Here is a 22,759-nt window from a genome sequence, read left to right as displayed (position 1 = left end):
CACGTGACCATAACATGGATCCAACGATAACAACGGTACGGTATGTGCAGAAAATACAATTCCCTCGCATTTTCTCTCAATGAATTTTCCAAAAACTCTCTCCCCATCGATTCATCTCTGATTTTCAGTCCCCACTTCACCGAATGACAATAATCAAGCGCAAAAAATGTGATAAGACGTCTTGTTGATGCGATACACGTAATGAATAACCTCAAAGGTGAGTTTGAAAGACTTTCCCTGTGCAATAACAATTCGAATTAATCTCCATTGAATATTTAACCCAACACAAGTTTATTTTTCCCTTTTAGATACTGAAATAAATTATAAAAATGTGGAGGTCTGTTCACCTGGAGAAGCTCTCACTGTCCTGGGGATTTATCAAATCCCCTCGGCACATATTCGCCGCAAAATGCAGAGCGATAGCATCAACAAGTGATCCTCCACTCCCTGAAGATGCTCAAGTGGTGATTTGTGGGGGTGGGGTCATGGGGGCAGCTGTGGCTTATCACCTGGCGGTGATGGGATGGGGTTCACGCACGATTATTCTGGAGAGTGGACGCATGGGCGAGGGTACGACTTGGCATGCATCTGGGCTAGTTGGTGCCTTCAAACCGAGCTTGGCACAAGTTAAACTGACCCAGGACAGTATTTCTCTTTATAAGGAGCTGGAGAGCAAGGGACTTCCCACTGGCTGGAAGCAGTGTGGAAGCCTGTCCTTGGCCAGGACGAGGGACAGGATGACGGCGTTCAGGAGGATGAAGGCGCAGTCTGTGTAAGGGCACACGTACGAATTTTTTTTATAGAACCTGGCGAATTCTGTAGAATATTCTAGTGGACTTCTATTGAATTTTCTATCAGTTTTTGGATAATTTTATCGAAACAATCTGCAGTTTACTCGTTTTTTGTAGAAAAGATTAATAAAAAATATTCTACAGAAAAAGTATAAAAAGCTTTTATAGCTTTTATTGGGCATTTTCTATTAAAAAACCCAATGATACTGCGGAATTCTTTAATAGAATCGACCGAAAACTAACAAAATTCCGAATAAAAATTCTATTGGATTTTTATAGAATTTCCCATTAACTTTTGCCTATTTTTATTGGATTTGATTCATTTCAACTATTTTATTTTATTTTATTTTCTTTCCATTTCCAAAATTGACGTCAAGGAATTCCAGCAGTTACGGTTGTATACAAAGATGAAATTCTACTTTTTTTTGTATCGAATAGTTTCTATTGGATATTTTCAATAAAAACTCGATTGAATTTTCTATTGAACTTTCTATCAATTTTTGGGTGATTCTATGGAAAAATTCGGCGGCTTATCTGCTCGCTTTGTTCAACAGTGAATAATCTGCAGAAAAAATCAGTAAAATTTGATTTTTCTATAGAACTTATTTTATTCAGATATTTTCAATAGAAATTCCTTGGCTGAAATTCAGTTTTTTGTTCATTCTTTTAACGAACGGAAGAGAAAATGGGATGCACAAAATTTATAAAATTAATGTGCGGGAGTTCCTATAGGAAAAGTATCGAAAGATGAAATTTCATAGGTTGTTTTCTATAGAATAGTTTTTATTGGATATTTTCTATGAAAAAAATGCGCAATACTTTAATAGAAGCTCAGTAAAAATTCAATCAAATTTTCTATCTAAATTCGCCAGTTTTTTTTCGAATTTTTTTTCGTGCGTGAATTAAACGACTCAATTGAACTCTAGAACTAGTTGACTATTTCTTTAAGCTTCAGAATTATTCATTGTCCTCTCCAACAGATCCAGAGACATAGAATGTCACCTAGTGACCCCCGAGGAAGCCAAGGACTTGTGCCCCCTAATTCAAGTGGACGATCTGGTCGGCGGAATTTGGATCCCGGGCGATGGAGTCGCAGATCCCTATCGAACGTGTTTAACGTTGATCAAGGAAGCGCAGAGACAAGGCGTCCAATTATTCGAAAACTGTCGAATAACTGGGGTTGATGCCAAAGATGGGAAAGTTCGTGGGGTGCAGACGTCGAGGGGCGGAGTAAACTGCGAACATTTCGTCAATTGCGCGGGGTTTTGGGCGAGGAATGTTGGAAAATTGAGTGAACCACATGTGAAAGTAAGTGAACGTTACGAAAATCTAATGAAAATAAAGAATCCACAATTTTGTGTGCCCACAAAATATTAATAATTGATTATTATTATTGATAATATTAACTATTTTTTATTTTATACTTATTTTTGTTTTCTTTGATCTAGATTCCCAGATATTTTTCAATAATTTTATTATTTAAACTTCGAATATCTCAATTTAATTTTTCATTTTAAACTCTCAGGAAACATTTTAATAGGGGAAAAATTTGGAAAGTATACTCTTGAAGGGAGATTTATAAAATGATTAAAAAATTGCATTCTTTGAAAATTATATGGTAACAAACAATTGTTTATCCTAAGATTTATTGTTCCGAACTCGCAATAAATCTGTTCAAATTCTGAGTTTCATCAAAAATTGATTGATTTCATGTAACTTATTATCTACCAATTTTTTATCTTAAGAATCATTTTTTCATCGCAAGAAAAATCTGTTCAAATTCTGCATTTCATCAAAAATTGATATGACGCCAAAAAATAAAAAAGGATTTTTTTTATTGATATATAGCAATCCTAAGAAAGGATTATTTCAAGAAATGATAATATTTTGCAAATCGTTATTTAAACGACTAGTCCATGCATTTTTCAAAATTGATGATTGAAAATCGAGGGAATGACTCATCCCCTTCGTCTTCTGAATTAATTCAAAGAAATGAATGCCCGTCTTCTCTCACCAAGGTACCGTTGCACCCAGTAGAGCACTACTACCTCCACACGAAAGCTGTCCCTGGACTGGACCCGATGACTCCAGTAATTCGTGACGTAGACGGCTACGTGTATTTCCGTGAGAACGACGGGAGAATCCTCGCTGGAGGCTTCGAGCCAATGGCGAAACCGGCCTTCGAGGACGGGAAAATACCCGAGAACATTGCGGAGAGAGTTTTGCCGGAGGACTGGGACCACTTCCACGTGCTCTTGGAGCAGATTCTCCACAGGGTTCCAGCGCTGGGGGATGTTCAGCTCGAGAGACTGTGCAATTGTCCCGAGGCTTTTTCACCGGATTGCAAGTGGATCGTTGGGGAGGCTCCGGAAATTAGGAATTATTATGTCGCTGCTGGGATGAAGACGGTGGGTATTCTTTCAAACCATGCAATTTATTTATCGAATTTGCTCATAAGGGGCATTCAAATATTACCAGGCACGAAAAAACTTAATAGAATAACCTAACGAATTTCATAGACAATTTTATTGGATTTCAATTAGTTTTTGGCCGATTCTATTGAATAATTCAATAGAATCTTTTTCTATAGAATATAATGATATCAGTAACGAAGTTGTAAAACGCTACAAGTCAATTTTGACTATTGACCAGTTTTCAATGAATATCTCGGAATCTAAGGGAGATAATCCAATTATTGTTAGAACCTTTTTTGTAGAGTTGATTGAGAGCTACAACAAATGTAATCACGAAAATTTCGCTATCTCCCTTAGATTCGGAAATATTCTTCAAAAACTCAACTGGGAGACAAACCGTTTTATCACTTTGCTACTGATATGTTCTCAATCAACCAATCAATCAAGTCAATAGGATTGGATTTTTCTATACAACTTCATATACTGAAATATTGTCCATTTTTAATCGATGAAATCACGTTGAATTATCACTCGTGAAAATCACATGAAGAAAGTTTATAAAAAAACCTAGTGTTGCCTCCAAGAAATTCCACTGAATTTCTATTGGAACTCTATAAGAATTGAGAGATTCTATTTATCTTTTTCGAAAATTCTATTAAAAATTATACAACGTCCCCCCGCATTTTTTAATAGATATTTTATTTTTATAGTAAAATGTTTATGGATCTTGATTTTCCTATATGAATCATTCTGATGGGATTGTTCTCCAAGGACTTTGAGGCATGAATTTTTCGATCCTCTTCCCTCGATTTTATCATGAAAAATGAATAAAAATATGAAAAAATATAGAGGAAAAGATGGGAAAATTTATGTCCAATAATTTCTATGAAAAAATGAAAATCTATTGAATTTTTCTATCAAACATGTTTCGCAGTTTGTAGTTGATAAAATGTTCGACATTTACTAAAAAGATGCATTAATTACTCAATTCTAAACCTCTTCCCTTGCAGATAGGAGTATCAGCAGCAGGCGGTGTAGGTCGTGCAACCGCCGAACTCATAATAAATGGCTCAACATCCCTGGACATGTACGAGATAGACGTCTCTCGTTTTCTGGGGCTCCACAATAACCGAAAGTTCCTTCGAGACCGAGTGAGAGAGGTTCCCAGCACTCACTACGCCTTGCAATACCCACACATGGAGTTCAAGACAGGGAGGAATCTCCGGATGTCACCGATCTACTCGAAGCTCAAGGAGGCAGGTGCTGTCTTCGGCCAGGTGGGTGACAAGGAGCTAGACAACTACGATAACTAAGAGAATCAAGACATGAATTCGACAGAATCAAAATGTGTTGGAACTGATCGATTTTGAAAATGAGTTCTTTTCTTAAATAAATTTGAGGGAAAATAGTTCATTTGCTGGGAAATTCCCTTAGATTTCTATTAAACTTTCAATTATTAATTTTCGACCGATTCTATTGAAAATTCTATAGCTTATCTGCGCATTTTTTTTTCAATAGAAATGTTTATTGGGGATTATTCTATAGAAAAAATTGATAAAATTCAATATTTTTCCACAAAGTTTACTTACAGAACAATTCGTGGGGGCTATTTTGGAGAAAGATTGATGACGCAATTGAAAAAGTGGAATTTTCTAAAATTACGACCACTTTCTATAAATAATTTACAAACAATCAATTTTCCCCCACAAAAATCATTTGTTCGGAATCGCAACAAATTTATTCATATTCAGAATTTTACCAGAAATCGATTGCATGCCTGAAAAAATAAGATTCCCGAAATTTTAAACAATTTCAATCATTTATTTATGAACAGCGAATGTTTAAAAAAATAATTCTGAATGCTCATTTTTTTTCAAATTTTTCTACGTAATTTATCTGAAAAATTCAGATAAATTTGATGATTGAAACTGATTGAATCCATTGTGTGTTCTGTACGAAATTGTAAATGAAACTTGGAAGACCTTAAAGACAGAAAAAAAACAAAAAATGTAACTGTCCAGGTGATGGGCTACGAGAGGCCGTCCTGGTTTCAACTGGACGAGAACGACGTGGATCCGTTCGATGGCCTGCAGACCTACAAAATAGCCTACACCAACACATTTGGAAAACCCCCCTGGTTCGACCCAGTGGGGAAGGAGTACGCGGCCTGCAGAGAGACCATTGGACTCAGTGACTACTCGTCCTTCACGAAGATTGACCTGTGGTCCAATGGAGACGAGGTCGTCAATCTCCTCCAGTACCTCTGCTCCAACGACGTCGACGTGCCCGTGGGGAGCATCATCCACACTGGAATGCAGAATCATCGGGGAGGATACGAGAACGACTGCAGCTTGGCCAGGATATCCCACAATCATTACATGATGATTGCCCCAACGATCCAGCAGACTCGCTGCAAACACTGGATCAGTCGACACCTGCCTGCTGACGGCTCAGTCGCCTTCTCGGATGTGACGTCAGCGTACACTGCGATCTGCATCATGGGTCCAGCTACGAGATCGTTACTCACTGAACTCACTGATGATGACTTGAGCCCCAAGAGCTTTCCCTTTTTCACGTTCAAGGAGCTCGATGTTGGCCTGGCGAATGGGGTCAGAACGATGAACTTGACGCACACTGGGGAGCTGGGATATGTTCTTTATATCCCGAATGAGGTGAGAGCATTTTTGCTTCTGCATTGAACCTCCTTAAGATATATCCCCAGCACGTATGAAAATATTAAATAGAAAAACTTTGCGGATTCGCTAGAAAGTTTCATTGAAACTCTCTAGAAATTCTATGAAAATTAATTTCATTAATTTCCATAGATTTTCCAAGTTTTTCCGCTATAGTGTGTTTCATTGTAGAATCTGAGTGAAAAAACTTGGAAAATTCATGCCTAAGTATTCTTATAGAAAAAATTCCAAGAGAATACTCATATAGAAAAATCAAAATCTATTGATTTTTACCTAAAAAACGCTGATGTGAACCCTGATAAACCCTGATTAACCTCCGACTAAATTCCGATTAAACCTTGATCAAATGCTTTCTAAGGCTATAATTGCAAAGCAAATGATCTGATCGCCACTATCTTCGAACTCCATCCAGATCTAAACATCCAAACAAGTATTTTAAGCCATAATTAAAAAGATTTTCACGATTATTTTTTAAATGATCGTCGAAAAATTAAATTTGAAAAAAAAAATTACATACATACATACGGACATGATCAAAAAACACCATATTCGAACTCCTGAGACCAAAATTAATCATCGTCACACAAAAAGATGGAAATTTCAGATTTGACGAATGATTTGATTTATATTAATTGATTGTTTGAAGGAGCAATTCCTATTGTTAACAAATTGGAAAATGAATCCATAAAATTCTCGAATAATTCATTTACAATCGACCTGATCTTATAAAAAATCTGTAGAAATTTCGGATGAATGTCATAATTTACATTTTTCCAAAAAAAAAAAACAGCGAGTTTAACAGGCAAATGCAATTAAAATGATTAAAAACCATTAAATTTATTCTTTGCAGTTCGCTCTTCACATATACGCAAGACTTGTTGAGGCAGGTGCTAAATACGGAATAAAGCACGCAGGTTACTACGCGACACGAGGACTGAGAGTGGAGAAATTCTACGCATTCTGGGGGCAGGATCTGGACACCTTCACGACTCCCTTGGAGTGCGGGCGATCCTGGCGAGTTAAATTCGATAAAGACATTGATTTCATCGGTCGCGACGCACTGCTCAGGCAGCGAGAAGAGGGTGTGACCCGCAAATACGTGCAGCTCCTCCTGAACGACCACGACCCTGACTTCGACACCTGGTGCTGGGGGGGCGAGCCCATCTACAGGAATGGGAAGTACTGCGGGATGACGACGACCACTGGGTATGGGTACACCTTCAAAACACAAGTCTGTCTCGGGTTTGTTCAGAATTTGGACGAGAGGGGGAGGACTCAGGAGGTGACCAACGAGTATGTTCTCTCTGGGGATTATGAAGTCGACGTGGCTGGCATCAAGTACCATGCCAAGTGCAATCTTCATAGCCCGAATCTACCGACCAAGTTCCCAGACACTGAACGAGACTCTTATCATGCCACTCGAGATAACTTGAACGCATGACTGAAAGGTATTGGGTGGAATCAGGAGACTAAGAATCAACGAAACATTTTTAAACATTGACGAAATATTGTTGACTGCTTCATTTCGAGAAAATTTATGAAGCACATCGGTTTAAAAAAATTTTCAGTGAAGTTTTCTAGTCGTCTATTCACTGATGAAGAAGGAAAATGGAATGGGTGAGCTCAACTTCATGGAAAGTTTATGGTAAATATGTCTGGAGTACATCGTGATGATAAAGAACGACTGCTTCAAAACACAAGTTTGCCTCGAGTTTGTTCAGAATTTGGACGAGAGGGAGAGGACTCAGGAGGTGACTAACGAGTATGTTCTCTCTGGGGATTATGAAGTCGACGTGGCTGGCATCAAGTACCATGCCAAGTGCAATCTTCATAACACGAATCTACCGACCAAGTTCCCAGATACTGAACGAGACTCTTATCATGCCACTCGAGATAACTTGAACGCATGACTGAAAGGTATTGGGTGGAATCAGGAGACTAAGAATCAACGAAACATTTTTAAACATTGACGAAATATTGTTGACTGCTTCATTTCGAGAAAATTTATGAAGCACATCGGTTTAAAAAAATTTTCAGTGAAGTTTTCTAGTCGTCTATTCACTGATGAAGAAGGAAAATGGAATGGGTGAGCTCAACTTCATGGAAAGTTTATGGTAAATATGTCTGGAGTACATCGTGATGATAAAGAACGACTGCTTCAAAACACAAGTTTGCCTCGAGTTTGTTCAGAATTTGGACGAGAGGGAGAGGACTCAGGAGGTGACTAACGAGTATGTTCTCTCTGGGGATTATGAAGTCGACGTGGCTGGCATCAAGTACCATGCCAAGTGCAATCTTCATAACACGAATCTACCGACCAAGTTCCCAGATACTGAACGAGACTCTTATCATGCCACTCGAGATAACTTGAACGCATGACTGAAAGGTATTGGGTGGAATCAGGAGACTAAGAATCAACGAAACATTTTTAAACATTGACGGAATATTGTTGACAGCTTCATTTCGAGATGAATGAATGAACTTATGAAGCACATCAGTTCGAAAATTTTTAAAATGTTCTTGACATTTATTAACTGATGAAGGTTTAGCTGATGAAAAAGGAAAATAAAATGAGTAAGCTCAACTTCATAAAAAGTTTATGGTGACTATCTCTGAAGTATCAAAACAACATTTTCAAACAGTGACAGAATATTATTGACAGCTTCATTTCGAGAGAATTTATGAAGCACATCGGTTTGAAAATGTTTTCAATGAAGTTTTCTCGTCGTTTATTCAGTGATGAAGAAGGAAAATAGGATGAGTGAACACAACTTCATCAAAAGTTTATGACGAATATCTTTGAATTCAAGGGAAGTATTTTGGACACTTCCCTTGAATTCCAAGATATTCATCATAAACTGTTGATGTCCTCCAAAGTTTTCATATTTTTTCGTAGATATCTGCAGAAAAATTGAGTCATCTAGTCGTCTTCCCCGAAGTTCAAGATATTTCTCAAGACTTTCAACTGAATTCACTCATTTCATTCCATCTCTTCTACATTAATTGACTAACCGACACAAAAGTCAACAGACAAAGTCAGTTTAGATGCATAAAACTATTCGACGAAGAAAGAGGAGACAAAAAAATAGTATCGATCCAGATCAAACGATTCGTCTCATTTAATCCCAAAACAATTAACTCCTGTACAAATTACCCAAATATTTGTAGCTCAATTTTTATATAATCGACATTAAGTTACACAAAGTGTAACTGTTTCCATTTTGCCCCAAGAATAAAACAAAAAATCCCCTCGAAAAAAATCATCCTCTATATCACGAATCTGTCATCAACGAATTTTAGTAAATTGTGCAGTTTATTGCCAGTAAATACAGTAATGGAATATCCTCCAGAAACTAATGTAAGAGAAGAAAAAAAATAATGATATTTTATAACTATCAATGTATACTCTATTGAACACCATTGTCTTTGTTATTTATACATCGCTGTAATTAATAATCTTCGTGGAGATGAGTATTGTCAACTAGAATTTTGTGATATTTTGTACTCAAATATACTTGCAATACAAAAGCCCCTCAGTTATTTGCAAACTTCATTCATCGACAATCCCTCCAAGGACACGATTCTACGACTACTCTGCATTAATATTATCCCATGCTTTCGAGTTTTACAGACTCCTTTGTACAGTTACAGAGACATTTTTATTAAAATATTAACATATCAATTGTATCATTACCTTAATCATCTAATCAATCATTATCATTATAATCACCTAGTGTTCACCTAACAGTAGTATTATGATTCATTATTTCTTAGAAATAGAACCAGAAAAAAAAAATCATAATAGGAGGAAAAAATATATCTCACATATATCTCAAAACCCCAGAAAGTATAATACACCTAATGATTAATTCTTTTTACATGTGATTAATTATGTACGATTTTTTGCTGTACATGAAGAAAAATAATTGGTTAAGTGTAAGTGGAAAATAACTAATGTCAAAACGTCTTATCACTCGGGCATCTCTGGCTCTGGCGTTGGCTGAACTTGTTTCTGCACCATGCAGGATCTTGCCACTGATTCAAATAGTCTGAAAAATGAAAATGACGATGAGTTTGGCTGAATTCATTAACAATTAATTGACTTATTAGGTCCGTTGTGAAGTGGTGCAATGATATACCAATTGAACTTCATCATGACATTTTGCGGAGTTTTCTTCGACATTTTGAAAACAATTGGTTTTGTTTTGGAAACTTTTTTATAAACACATTTTTTGATTATTAATTTATCAATTGTTAATCTTTTTCTTCATTAGTTACCAAATTTGCAAAAAAAAAATTCTAAACCTTAGAAATAGAATTTTCATTTGAGCCCCACTTGACCCTAAGTTTCCGGGCATTTTACAATGATTTTATTATTTAAACTCTGCAGGTCTGAATGTGAATCTCGATATTGAACCGCTATTCAACATTTTAAAAATCTGAAAAAAATGAAAAGTTTACTTTTGGAAGAAGGATGAAAAAATGATTAAAAAATTGCACTTTTGGAAAATTCAGAGCATTTTGTATAAATAATTTATAAACAATCAATTTTCCACCATAAAAATCACTGGTTCGGAATCGTAACAAATTTCTTCATATTCAGAATTTTACCAGAAATCGATTTTATGCCTAAAAAAATAAGATGTCCGAAAATTTTAACAATTTTAATCATTTATTCATAAACAACAAATGTTTAAAAAATCATAATCGTGTGCAAAATGTAATTTGAATGCCACTAAACCTTCATGATTTTTTTTTTCAAATTTGTCTCGCACAATTTAATCAACAACTGCAACAATTGAAAATGGCTGAATCCACAGTATAGTCTATACCAAGCTGTAAAAAATACTTGGATATCATTCAAATGAAACAGACGTCCCCAACCCCATATTTTCTACTATTTAAATTCTTTTGGGCCATGTTTACCGCAGCTGACCCAAACCCGGCCCAAAAGAATTAAAATCCTTGAATATCCATAAATCCAAAACAACTTCGGGGGCTGTTTTTAATACTCGGCTATCGATAAACCCAAAATACTCAAAATACTAAATACAAAATTAATAAAAACTTACTTTTCAATTTCCGGTGCGCAATGCACGAACTCATGATCCCAGAACTTATAATTCCTATTCTTAATAAGTTCAATAAAGGTAATAAGCAGTCCCCAAGGATGTGGTCTATTAACAATGAGCCTCTCCAGCAGAACCCTGGTGATCTGCTCCTGAATAGCCTCAGTATTGGCCTCGGCGAAAAGATACAGCAGCGTGCAGCTGAAGTAATGCGTATGGCTATTGGGATACCTCAGCTGATTGGCAATGGCATTCAAAAACAGATACCTCCCCTCAGTATCGAGATCGACCGCAAGATTCTGGAAGATATCCATATGAGCAGAATGCGCAATGGTCGACATGTTGGGTGTATGCCCCTTGTTCCTGATGAAGGCAATGGCCTGAGTCCCCACATACAGCACAAGAGCATTCATCAACAGAATATTGTACCTCATCCCAGGCTCCTGAGACACCTGCAAATTGCTCCTCAACTCAGACAGAAAGGTGACAGGAGCCCTGGCCTTCAGATAAGAGTCCAACTCCTTCTTAAAACTCGGCGGTTGAATCATAGACGCAAAATTCGTCAGCACCCTGGGCGCATGAGCAATCTCCTGCAGCATATCCACCTTCAAATTAGGTGTGAATGGATCAGGCAGTCTCATGTTCCTGGGGAAAGCGCTGAGTATCAAGTTCCTCATCTGAATGCAGTTGGGAGGGATAACATCGCAGAATCCATAATGATAATCGCAGAGGAACTCCGGAAAATCGTGCAGCAGCACCAGAAGAACTCTCAGAGTCCCTTTGTAAAGCAGAGTCACAGGTTTAGCTAGCTCAGCATTCCTCAGGTAGGGGGCAAGATACTTGAAGAGATCGATGAGCAGCTGGGCGTAGGGACCCCAGCCCTTCTGCTGAGGGGTTATCGCCAGCATTCTCCCGATGAAGACCCTGTGGGAGACCAGCTCCAGCCAGGCGTAGCAGAACCCTGGCGCCTTGGCAGGCCTCAAGATGTGGAGAGTGTGACAGTAGGCTGTTAACACCTGGAAATTGACTGCCTCGAGGACAGGCTCAGGTGCACAAAGCTCCAGAAACAGCATGATAAAGATTCTGTGGTATGGAAGCTGTTGGAAGTCAGTTCCCCTCAACTCGTGGTCCTGAAGGAGAACCCCAGCCACGATCCCCAGTACTTTGTTCAGGAGGTTTATCTTCGTGTGGGTGTTGGTGGTGTCCCCTGAGTGCTTGACGAGAAGAGCAACGAGACGGACGAAGGCGTCAAGAGTGTGGAAGCACTTGGCTCTGATCACCGATGGGGCTGCGTTGGTCTCAGCAAGTGCTCGATAACACAGGTCCACGCACATCTGCGTGCTGAGTTTGAAGAATCTCGTGATGAGGTCGTCTGTCTTCAGGATTCCGTGGATGTTCATCTGGTGGACGAAGATGCCGAAGGCTTTGGTGGGGTCACGAGCGTGAGTTGGACTGTGATGCATCTGGACCCATTCCCTCAGGAGGTACTCGGTCTTCTCCATGAGACCTGGGGGATCGTCGAAGTCTCTGGCTCGCACCTGGTGAATGCCAGAGTGAATGTGGGCTGTGGGCCCTGCTGGGGGACGATCGGCCAGCACTCCGGGGTCCTGGTTCGCTCGAAGGGACTCGATCAGATTGGTTAATCTGAAGAGGGAAATACCGTCGGGAGGGGCTCGGTGCTGGGTCATTCGCGCCAGGATCTCGATGGTGTTGTAGAGGTCGGACTCGGTTACGTGGGTCGTTTGTCGTTCGTCGATTAGGTACAGCTGCACCAGCTGCATTGCGAAGGCTGTCGCCATGGCGTTGCCTGCGTCCATCGCTTGGGCGAGGGCAATGTCGAATTGGGGGAAGCTCACCAGGTGGGATCTTATCAGGCAGTCGACAGCTTCGAAGTTGTATCTGAACTCATCCCTGCACTCAGTCAAGCACCTCGTCGAATGTTTGTTGGTCCACTGCATGCCATAAGCCCTAGGATCCTGAAGACACTTGAGAATCCTGAGATGCACCTCCCGATACCTCAGAATGATCTCAGCATCGATGACGCCACTGGAGATAGTGGGCCCATCCAGAAGTCCCTCAACGGCCTTCTTGAGCAGGGCCATCGCAGCCCCAGCGTCCCTGGACCTCCTCGTCAGAATAATCGACTCAAGAAGACTGTGCAGCGCTGCATGCTGCGGAGGTGGTGCTGTAGGTCCCATGGCAGTAATCAGCATCTCGACCTCCCCAGCGAGTTTCTCGAGCATCGATCCAATCTCGTCATTATTGACAGCTGCATAAACAGCCACTTGCTGAGGAGTGGCAATGGCAACCCCAGGATTAGTCGGAAAAGAAGTCTGCACAGTTGGCTCTGCTATCGGTTTAGGGATGAATAGAGCTTGAGTGTCCCTCTCCGATAGTGGCAAAAACCCTGGGATATTCCTCGCAAACTCCTCGTAGACTGCCATCTGCTGAGGAGTCACTCCCCCAGTCTTCAATCTGATCTGCTCAGGCATTCTCTCAGCCTGATACTTCGCCAGAGGATCAAAGTACCTTCTCCCCTCCTGCCTGGCAATCTTCCTCAGCTCCATCTCATTCAGCAACCTCTTATCCATCTCAGGCATGGCCTTCTCGATGGCTGTCTTCTGGACGAAGGCACAAGCCAACTCCATATTATCAGCTGCAACGACATTGGCTGCTTGCTCTGCGACCTCCTTCTGCTGTGGTGTTGATCCAACCATAGCAGCGAGGAAAGCATTCTTCAGATTCGTGCTGATGGAGGCCAGTATCTGATCCCTGCAGGTGATCATCGCCATTCCAGCTGTCAAGTTCCTCACCATGTGCCTCGCAGCGGATCGCATCCTGACTTCTTCAGGGTCAAGAGCAAAGTCTTTGCGAACAATTTGTTCGCTAGTGGTGAGGGCAATCTTTATGGAGCGATCGACCACCGGGTGAATCCACTCCTGAATGGCCCGTTCAACCGCTGGCCTCACGAACTGCTTGAGGTGAGGGTGAGCCTGGAAGAGAGACAGCTGATTGTTGATCGTTATGTGCTGGGCTATGTTGGAGATGCTGGTGACACTGATGTCCATGTAGTTGAATCGAGGCTCTGGGGGGCCTGTGGGCAGCGATGGGGTGGTGTTGGCGGGCTGAGGGGGCTGAGGGATAATAGTACCTGGGGCTGTTGTCCCCGCGAGCTCCTCCATGGCCGTCTGGGGCGCCTGCTGAGTCGACGCAGCTTCTGCCTTCTTGTTGGGCTGCGACAACTGGTACTCCAGGTTCCTCAGCTTCTCCGGATCCTTCAGGTACACCGCTGGCTTCAACTCAGCAACATCAATACTCAAATTCTTGCACAAAACCTCGATCTCGAATTTCAAGTTGAGTTTGAGATCGGGCTCTTGGTGGAGCTCTGCTAGAACATTCATTATCGCCATCGTCCAGGGATTGGGGGGTCGAAAGACTCGGCTTTTGGCGCAACTCTCCAGGACTTTGGCTACAAATGGAACGACGTAGAGGAGCTCCTGCTGGCCCTTGTGGTAAGCTTCGACCAGGAGGCTCTTGAGGTCAATGTCAATTTGGAGAATTGGTTTGTTGCGTCCTAGGGTCAGCATCCCCAGCCAGTGGCCCAGGTTCTTCAGGAGGGAACGATCGGAGAAGTTGGCAATGCCCTTGTCACTCCTCAGCAGAACCTTGATGTTCCTGAAGGTCTCCCTGGTGACCATTTTATTGATCTCTGGGGCTTTCAGACAGTCGAGAAAGTTGGAGTAAAGTGCATGAAAGTTCAACTCTATGCTTGCTCTCTTCATCACGAGATACTGCGCCATCCAGGGCCAGTACTCCTCGGTGACGATCTCCTTGATCTCATCGCACTTTTGCTGGAGATTCAACTGACTCAGATTATTGAAGATGAAGGCTGTTTTGTCCTGGAGGGTCTCAGGAGGGGACGTTATCTTCTCCTCTTTGTCAGTGGCGACGAGGAGAGTGTCTATGTTCGTGGCATTGGCTATCGATGGTCTTGCTGATAGCGATGTTGTTGCTGTTGTTGTGGATTTAACTTGAGTGGTGCTAGTCGTTATTGTTGTCGTTGTAATTGTCTTGTAGGTGGTTGTGGCTGGGGCCAGGATGGCAGCCAGATTCTTGGGGAGCACTGCACCCTGCGGCCTGTGCGGGGGCTCCTGGCCCTGGAGACCGTACTCTATGTACTCGATCAGGTGATCTGGGAACTCGGTGAAGTGCTGGATTGCTCTAACGTGCTCGCAGTAGGTTTGGTACTCCTTGAGGCGGCCTTTGAATCTGTCCAGGGCAGCCACGCCGAAATAATACATTTTACTGCCCTCGGGCTTTCTCAGGGCATCCAGGACGAAGCGAAGCGCCAGGCCGAGGGTCATGTAGCTGTTCACCAGCCCGCGCTCGATTATCCCACCGAATAACTCGGCGGTTATGTGGAGCTCTTTGTCAGGGTACTGGGGGAAGAACCTGCACAGGGATAAGCAAATTCAGAATATTATATTATTCAGTGTTCAAATTAGGGTTTATCAATCATTATTAAACCATTCCTCAGTCTGAGGAATGGGTTAATAGAATGCTAGTAGTCAATGTTCTCTGCAGAGTGTAATTCAATTCAATCTGTAAAAAAAATTATTCAATTTTCAAGGTTTAAGGCTCGGGTGTACTATCTTTCGAATGCTATCTGGATTTTTTTTATCTTCAGTAAACCAAAATTGACAATTGAGTGGTACATCATGTAGAAATTCCCAAAAATTATGATAGATTGATAACAAAAAAATTGAAAAAATTCTGAACTTTTTCAAAGAGCGTTTTTAATTGAGATTCAGAATGAGTTGAAGAAAGTGGAAATTACAAATATGTGAAAAAATTCTGTACTTTTTCAAAGAGCGTTTTTAATTGAGATTCAGAATGAGTTGAAAAAAGTGGAAATTACAAATATGTGAACAAGTTCTAAACTTTTTCAAAGAGCGTTTTTAATTGAGATTCAGAATGAGTTGAAAAAAGTGGAAATTACAAATATGTGAACAAATTCTGTACTTTTTCAAAGAGCGTTTTTAATTGAGATTCAGAATGAGTTGAAAAAAGTAGAAATTACAAATATGTGATTCGCTGTGGCAAATTATCTATTAGCTGTTATTTTCCATGCTGGATAACAAAACACTAACTCCTCATGGGAAGTGACAGCTGGGTATCTCAGTTTTCAAAACAGTGGTATGTAGTCATCTGCCATTTTTATGTGATAAAAGTGTGATTAAAAAATTCTCCAAAATATTACAACTTTTTTCAAAGAGCCTTTTCCGTAATGAATGTCTCTGTGCAGTGTGGGAAAAGATTTACAAAATCAGTCTTCCCCCGGCATGACATTGGGTGACCGGCGCCATTTATCACCATAAATCAGATACATTTTTCAATTTCTTGTTATTCAACTTATTCTGAATATAAATTAAAAATGCTCTTTGAAAAAATTAAAATTTGTTTCTACTTTTTTTTTGATTATTCATTCATAATTTTTCAAAACTTCTGCATGATGCAGGACTTAATTGACAGTTTCAGATGAAAGACGAAAAAAAAAATTGAGATAACGTTCAAAAGATAGTACACCCGGGCCTTAAAAAAAATTATTTACTATTGGAAAAAAATTGAAATTGCATGGACAAATGACTAGCCATTTTCAAGAGCGTGATATTGAATGGTATTTAAGGATGTTCCACACCCTTTCTGCCAAAATTCACGTTTTATTAATTTTTCTGGCAAACTTATGATGGGATTGACGTGAAAAAATATAACGTTTTTGCGTTTTGTCATTATTTAATGACTGACGAAATTTTAAGGTGGTGCGAACATTTTCCTGTGTTTTCTCTAAACTTTTAAAAAGAATCACAAAACTGTAGAAAAAACGCATGAAAATTATCGCTCCACTACGCAACTTCGTGAGCCATTAAAGAATGACAAACCACAAAATCGTTATATTTTTTCACGTCACTCCCATCGATAATTTGCCAGAAAAATGAAAACAACGTCAATTTTGGCTAAAAGGGTGTGGAACATCCTTAAAGTAGAAACCATCATGAAACTTCATGTTTCACAGAAAATTCAACGGAATTACAAATTTCTGAGCAGCAGAAAGACGAGAAATCCCCAACTTACTGGAATATTCAATGAAAACATGAATATTCAATACTAAATGACGCTAGTTTTTCCATCGATATAAAATTAAAGAACATATTTATCACAATCTTCTTAATTTTTACTACTTATAGCGGAATAATTCAACTGAACTTTGCGGTTTCGATTCATTTTTCCCCAAAATTCTGAATTTTCAATGACGAAGTTCCATGAAATTTCACTGGAACTATAATTCCTAATGAACAACACTCTCCAGCCCATATTTCGATACTTTAGCAACTATCACTATTTTTAGAACAACTTTTATTGCTCTAGGGTTGTCCAATAATTCGGCCACCATTACTGAAATAACAGCAAACTGCCCCTCACCTGTACTCCTCAAAGAGATTCCTGAGCATGCAGTTGAAGACCTCTCGTTCCCTCTTAGTCCCAGCATCCTGGAACTTCTTCAGCATGTCGAGGACCTCGTCGATGGACAACGTGGGATGCGGCGGATGATTGTAGATCCTCTGGAAGTAGCTGTTGGCCTCATCCTCAATCTCCTTCGACACGTTTTGCGCCATGTCAGGGAATAGGTTGGAAGTCTCTGCGACCCTGGTCTTCTCGATGCCCGAGGGTGGCACCAGACGAGCTAGAGCACCAATGGTGGAGGACCCTGGGAGGACAGCAGGTCCCTGAGTGCCCACAGGTCCTGAGTGCAGTTGAGATGAGATCGGAAGCATTGGGAATTGGTTGGGAGAGGGCCCCATCAGTCTCGAAGGTGATCCTGGGGCTGAGACGAGGGGCCCGAGAGCTCCAGGGAGATTGAACGACGACGACGAGGGGGCTATCCCCATTGACGCCAGACTAGAGCTTATATTCCCAATTGTGTCCACCGGTTTCGACGAGAACAAGGGATTCGTCAACTTCGTGGGGTTGAAGGGGTCCAGTGCTGGATGACGAAGGACTCCCACACCAGGCGGTGGAGGCCTGTTCATAGCCCCTTTCTGCAGCATCAGACTGCAGTTCTGGACCATCGTCATGATGGCCTCTGAACACTCAGGGGAAACGTTCGCCGCACAACTCTGGAGGCAAACTAAAATCGTTGTCAATGTTTCCTGCGGCAGTTGACTGGCTTTTGGAAGGCTCGAGTCCTCCTTCATACTAGCCCCCATCACCTGGGGGCACCTCCTCTGCAGGAACTTGACAGTCGCAGCCACAAAACACTCGCCATGATCACGGATTTTATCAGTCAACCACTTCTCAAGCTTCAGGTATTCCCGTCGTGACGCCAGACACGCGAGATCGATGACGAATGAAAATGTCTGGGCATTGAGAAGTGTCGACAAGGCTTTCAAGTCCTGCGCCACATCCAGAATCCTCGACAACCTCGTCTGGTCGTGATCCCCCCTGAAGTACCACTCAGCCATCGAGTGCATGATTATAGTCTTGATCTTGGTGTTGTTGACGTGCCAGGCGTGATGGAGAATGACTGCTGAGTTGGGGTGATTCCCCAGGAAGATTGGCATCAGTGTGCCCAGCAGCTCTTGCCTGAGAATCGTCAGGGGTGGATTGATCTGCAGTAGAGCGAGAACGAGGACATCAGGACAATTCTGGATTGGCCATTTGAAGATCTCCTGCACAGGGCCGTAGAGGCCCCTCTCAGCCATGTGCAGGAGGAGTTCAACGACGTTGAGGGACCTCCAGGTTTGCGCCTCCTTGCTGTCCCCCTCTGGTGCTGACTTCAGAACGTCGACAGTCACAGAGTGATAGGGGTAATCAGCGAAGCAGAATATGTCTGGATTCTTCAGGATCTGCTGGATCAGGGAGAACTGCGCCTCCACGTTGTCCCAGTGTCGGTAGAACAGCTCCACTGGGAACATGTCTAGGGGGTAACCCTGGTGCTGCAGACCAAGACGAAGACCTGTGATCAGGAGATTGAGGCCCTGTCGATCTTTTATGTGGAACTCAACGTGGTCCAGCTTGACGATCACTTCGTTCCACGAGAGGGTCGACTGGATGTCCTTCAGGGTTTGGATGAAGACCTCGATGTTCCAGGTGGTGGGGCTGCTGCCGTCTGAGGACTTGTCCTTGCTGGACTCTGCGCTGCCTGGGGTGTTGCCCCAGAAGGCCTGCAGACCTCCAGCATCGTCGAGACCAGTGCAGGTGCGTGCCATGTGCGCTAGCACTCTTGCTGCTGCCAATGGGGAGATCTCTCTTGCCCCCAGGTTCGCCAGGGCTCCTCGACACTCGTCAACACTCGCTGTGAAGCCATAGCCCAACTCCATTATCAGCTCTACCAGGGAACTATTGTCCATCTGGCTACCTGCCATTACGAAGTTGTTGTGGATCTGGGGGGTTTCACCCTCGTTTGGGTAGATGAGTGGTGCAAGCACCACTGGGACGAGCTCGCGGGGAAAATCACGACGTAAGTTTTTCAGGAATTTCTCGAGGGAGTCGGGGGAGAGGTTCAGGGAGCTCTTGGGGTCGAGGGTCTGGGAGAGGATCAGGTGGAGGACCTCGGGGGACGAGTCGTGGAGACCCTCTTCCTGCTGCTTGCTTGGGTTCTCCGAGTTTGTGTAGTTTTTTATCAGCTCGGGGAGCTGCTTGCGGAGGTCCTCGAGGGCGAGCTGACGGAGCTCCGAGGACGACGAGTGACGGAGGGTTAGGGCGAACACCACTTCCTGGACGAGAGTGAGGTTCAGCACTCGGCGGAGGTGGGGAAAAAACTTTGGCGATGGTGTGAGCGTCTGAAAACAATTTTAGAGGATTCTCCGGAGTTGGAGTTGTTTGGGTTTTCCTCGGGAAGTCTTTCCCGATATTCCCCCCCCCCCCAGTTTTTCCTAGTAGCGTTTTTTCCTTGCATTTTTTTTTTCTTCGAAGAATGATCCTAGCGCTGATTTAGTAGCGAAGCGGTAAAACGGTTGGAGTCGATTTTGACTATTGGCAGTTTTCAGTAAATATCGAGGAATCTAAGGCAGATAGCTTAATTTTTGTTATAAGCTTTTTTGTTGGACTCATTGAGAGCTACAAAAACAGTTATTATGAAAATTTCGATATCTTCCTTAGATTAGGAGATATTTCTGAAAAGTTAAATCGCTTTACCACTTCGCTACTGAATTTTATCGACATTTTATGTTCCTTTCATGTTCCATTATTTATTTTATTTATTATAGAGAAAAAAGAGCATTGAATAGTGAATTTCCATTAATCGTGATGTGTGTGGATAAAACATTACTGATAGGCAAGTCATTGCGAGAAAATTGTTTTTCATTTCCTCAAAAAAATGAAAAAATGTCAGTGTCTTTAGCTGAAGAAAGTCTCTCAACATTTTCTTTCAAACATCACTCTTTTCTTGAGATAAATCCAAAATTGATAACAATATTAAATTGTTCTTATTGAAATGTAGTCAATTCAGAACAAAATGTTAAGAGACCGTCCTTGTAGCCAATAAAATTCTCCAGAAAAAAATTTTAATCGCCAGATATCCTAAATCATTTTAAAAAAAATACATTTAAAAAATTAAAAAAATAACTAAAAATGAAAATTCCTTTCGTTTCCCAAATGTTAAGAGACATTTTTTGTAAATGTCTTTAACTGAAGAAAGTCTCTCAGCATTTTCCCTTCGGCATTACTCTTTCTTGAGACAAATCCAAAATTCTTCACAATAATAAATGTTTATTATTGAAATGTAGTCAAACCAGATCAAAATGTAAACAGACCTTCCTGATAGCCAATAAAATTCTCCAGAAAAAAACACCTGTTGAGATATTCCCTAAAATTCCCTCGTTCAGGATAATTCAATATTCCCAACATTAAATTTTAATCCCCAGACATAATGCAAGTTTCATTGTTTAAAACCCCTAAATCATTTCCTCGAAGAAAACAAAACATAAAAATTCCTTTCTTTTCCCAAACAAACAGACAAAAACAAACAATGACGAAACTACCTTCTGCTGATGCAGCGGATGATCAATAGCGTAAGTGAGGTTAGATATGAGCAGTGGTTTCCCCAGCAGATTGTTGCACTCCTGCCTGAGAAGGTGCACTTGGTAATAATCCTTGGAGCTCGTGCTAGGAGGTTCGCCCGTTGAAAAGTCAACGTAAGAGAACAAACAGCGCAGCAAGTGTCTGTTCGCCTCAAGACCTTTCCAACGTACCAACTGGAATCAAAAACATGATTTTCGGTTGATGAAATTCCATCAAGGTCTCCCAACCATTCAATTCCGCAGATAGAGAAGAATGAGATAAAATGAGCCTCAATATGTTGAATCGTCAATATCTTCTGACTGAACGATCCGATTTCCACGAATCGAGGCTCATTTTGAACTCTGATAAAAATCCTTCAAAACGAAAGAAAATTTTTTGAATTTCACTCTGTCGATATCTAGTTATTGCCGATTGAAAATGGTTCTTTTTGGGAGAAGGCGAGGTAGAATGAATCTTCAATCATCAATATCTCTTGATCAAACGATGCGATTCGGGCGAGTCAGAGCTCATTTTGAAGACTAAAAAAATCCTTTGAAATGAGAGGAAAGTTTTTCAATTTCACTCTGCCAATCTCGAGTTATTGACAATTGAACGTCGCCCATTGTACCCCTCCCCATTCCATTAATCTCAATTGTTAAATTAACACAAAATTAATTAACAAAAATCATGTGTACTCACGAATGTTATCTCCTCGGCACTGCCACGATAATTTTTCTTATTCAAATTAGCAACCAAATAACTTATTTGTGACAAAGTAAAAGATAACGAGTCCAGGTTCATAGTTCCATGAATCCGACCTCGAAAGCTTCAAACGGATTTGAAGCTTTCTTCGGTATCCACGACTTGCCTCCCGGTATTCTCTCCTCTTCATAAGCATGAAAACTACATTTGCACAACTCTACGACCAACATCGGGATCAATATATTTTAATAATTGTTGATTTCTCGTCAAACAAATGGTCCAACGCCTCAACGCAACATCGCGAAATCCACGAAAAACCCTGGATTCTTCCTTTTTTCTCGGTGATTGAAGGCCTAAAGGGGGGAAATTAATGTTTTTGGGGGTTTGAATGCACGGACCGAGAGAAATTTAGTCACCACTTGCAACTTTTCTTTTTTTCGCTTGAGACAAAAACTTTTTCTACGCGAGCACTCGGCAACACTCGGCCCAGCACGCGCTCATCCGTTTTTGATTGGGACGCTATTTTTTTCGCCCGATCTTTGATCACCAGGTTGTGGTCCGAATCAATAAGGGGTTTCGATTATTTCGGATTTTTGGGTTAACAATGGAAAGTTTGTGGGGTTGGAACAGACTTCTTTGTAATTTTTTGCGGATTTTTTGGATTCTTTTCCGTTAAAACACAGAGGCACACTGACACACACATAATGCGTCGCGTTGGTGGGTGAATCTTGGGGGGAGTTCGCAATGCGCGGTTGGGGATATTTTTACGGAGTGTGCGGGCCAGTGTTGACCCACGGAAAAAGTCCCTAATGGGGGAATTTTTGGGAGGTAATTCGCGATATAGATGTGAGAGCCACCAAATGGGTCCAAACTAACTACTCTTGGGGGCTGACCAATGAAATCACTGGGAGCGAACCAATGATAGGGGTCAACCAATGAGACCACTTGGTTCCCCTTGATCTCATTGGTTGACCCCCAGCAACAGTTAGTTTAGAGACCACTGATGGCTCCCACATCTACGTTGCGATTGC

General features: G+C 41.3%; 2 protein-coding genes across 4 annotated transcripts; one reads left to right on the top strand and one right to left on the bottom strand.

The window, feature by feature from the left end:
• On the top strand, positions 1-9,434 carry LOC107035750 (pyruvate dehydrogenase phosphatase regulatory subunit, mitochondrial). Of its 3 annotated transcripts, none has more exons than XR_001460757.1 (9): positions 1-40; positions 129-217; positions 309-772; positions 1,772-2,099; positions 2,810-3,199; positions 4,216-4,482; positions 5,227-5,877; positions 6,749-7,543; positions 7,620-9,434. XR_001460757.1 is itself a non-coding variant. In XM_015253316.1 (8 exons), the coding sequence occupies exons 3-8, from the start codon at positions 330-332 to the stop codon at positions 7,337-7,339; spliced, it is 2,670 nt and encodes an 889-aa protein (XP_015108802.1). In that variant the 5' UTR covers positions 1-40; positions 129-217; positions 309-329; the 3' UTR covers positions 7,340-9,434. The 3 variants fall into 3 exon arrangements, 1 of the variants encoding a protein (XP_015108802.1); XR_001460756.1 differs by having other exon boundaries at positions 6,749-8,012; positions 8,089-9,434; XM_015253316.1 differs by having other exon boundaries at positions 6,749-9,434.
• On the bottom strand, positions 9,193-22,436 carry LOC107035749 (CCR4-NOT transcription complex subunit 1). Its single transcript, XM_015253315.1, has 5 exons — positions 21,726-22,436; positions 21,008-21,220; positions 17,448-19,807; positions 10,971-15,419; positions 9,193-9,947 (listed from the first exon to the last, which is right to left on the bottom strand). The coding sequence occupies exons 1-5, from the start codon at positions 21,825-21,827 to the stop codon at positions 9,869-9,871; spliced, it is 7,203 nt and encodes a 2,400-aa protein (XP_015108801.1). The 5' UTR covers positions 21,828-22,436; the 3' UTR covers positions 9,193-9,868.
• Positions 22,437-22,759: the final 323 nt, after the last annotated feature.

Source organism: Diachasma alloeum, unplaced genomic scaffold (assembly GCF_001412515.2).
Source record: "Diachasma alloeum isolate Michigan unplaced genomic scaffold, Dall2.0 Dall_scaffold_00200, whole genome shotgun sequence".
Classification (NCBI taxonomy): Eukaryota; Metazoa; Arthropoda; class Insecta; order Hymenoptera; family Braconidae; genus Diachasma; species Diachasma alloeum.
Note: the sequence above shows the minus strand (reverse complement) of the source record. Positions and strands in the feature narration are given on the sequence as shown.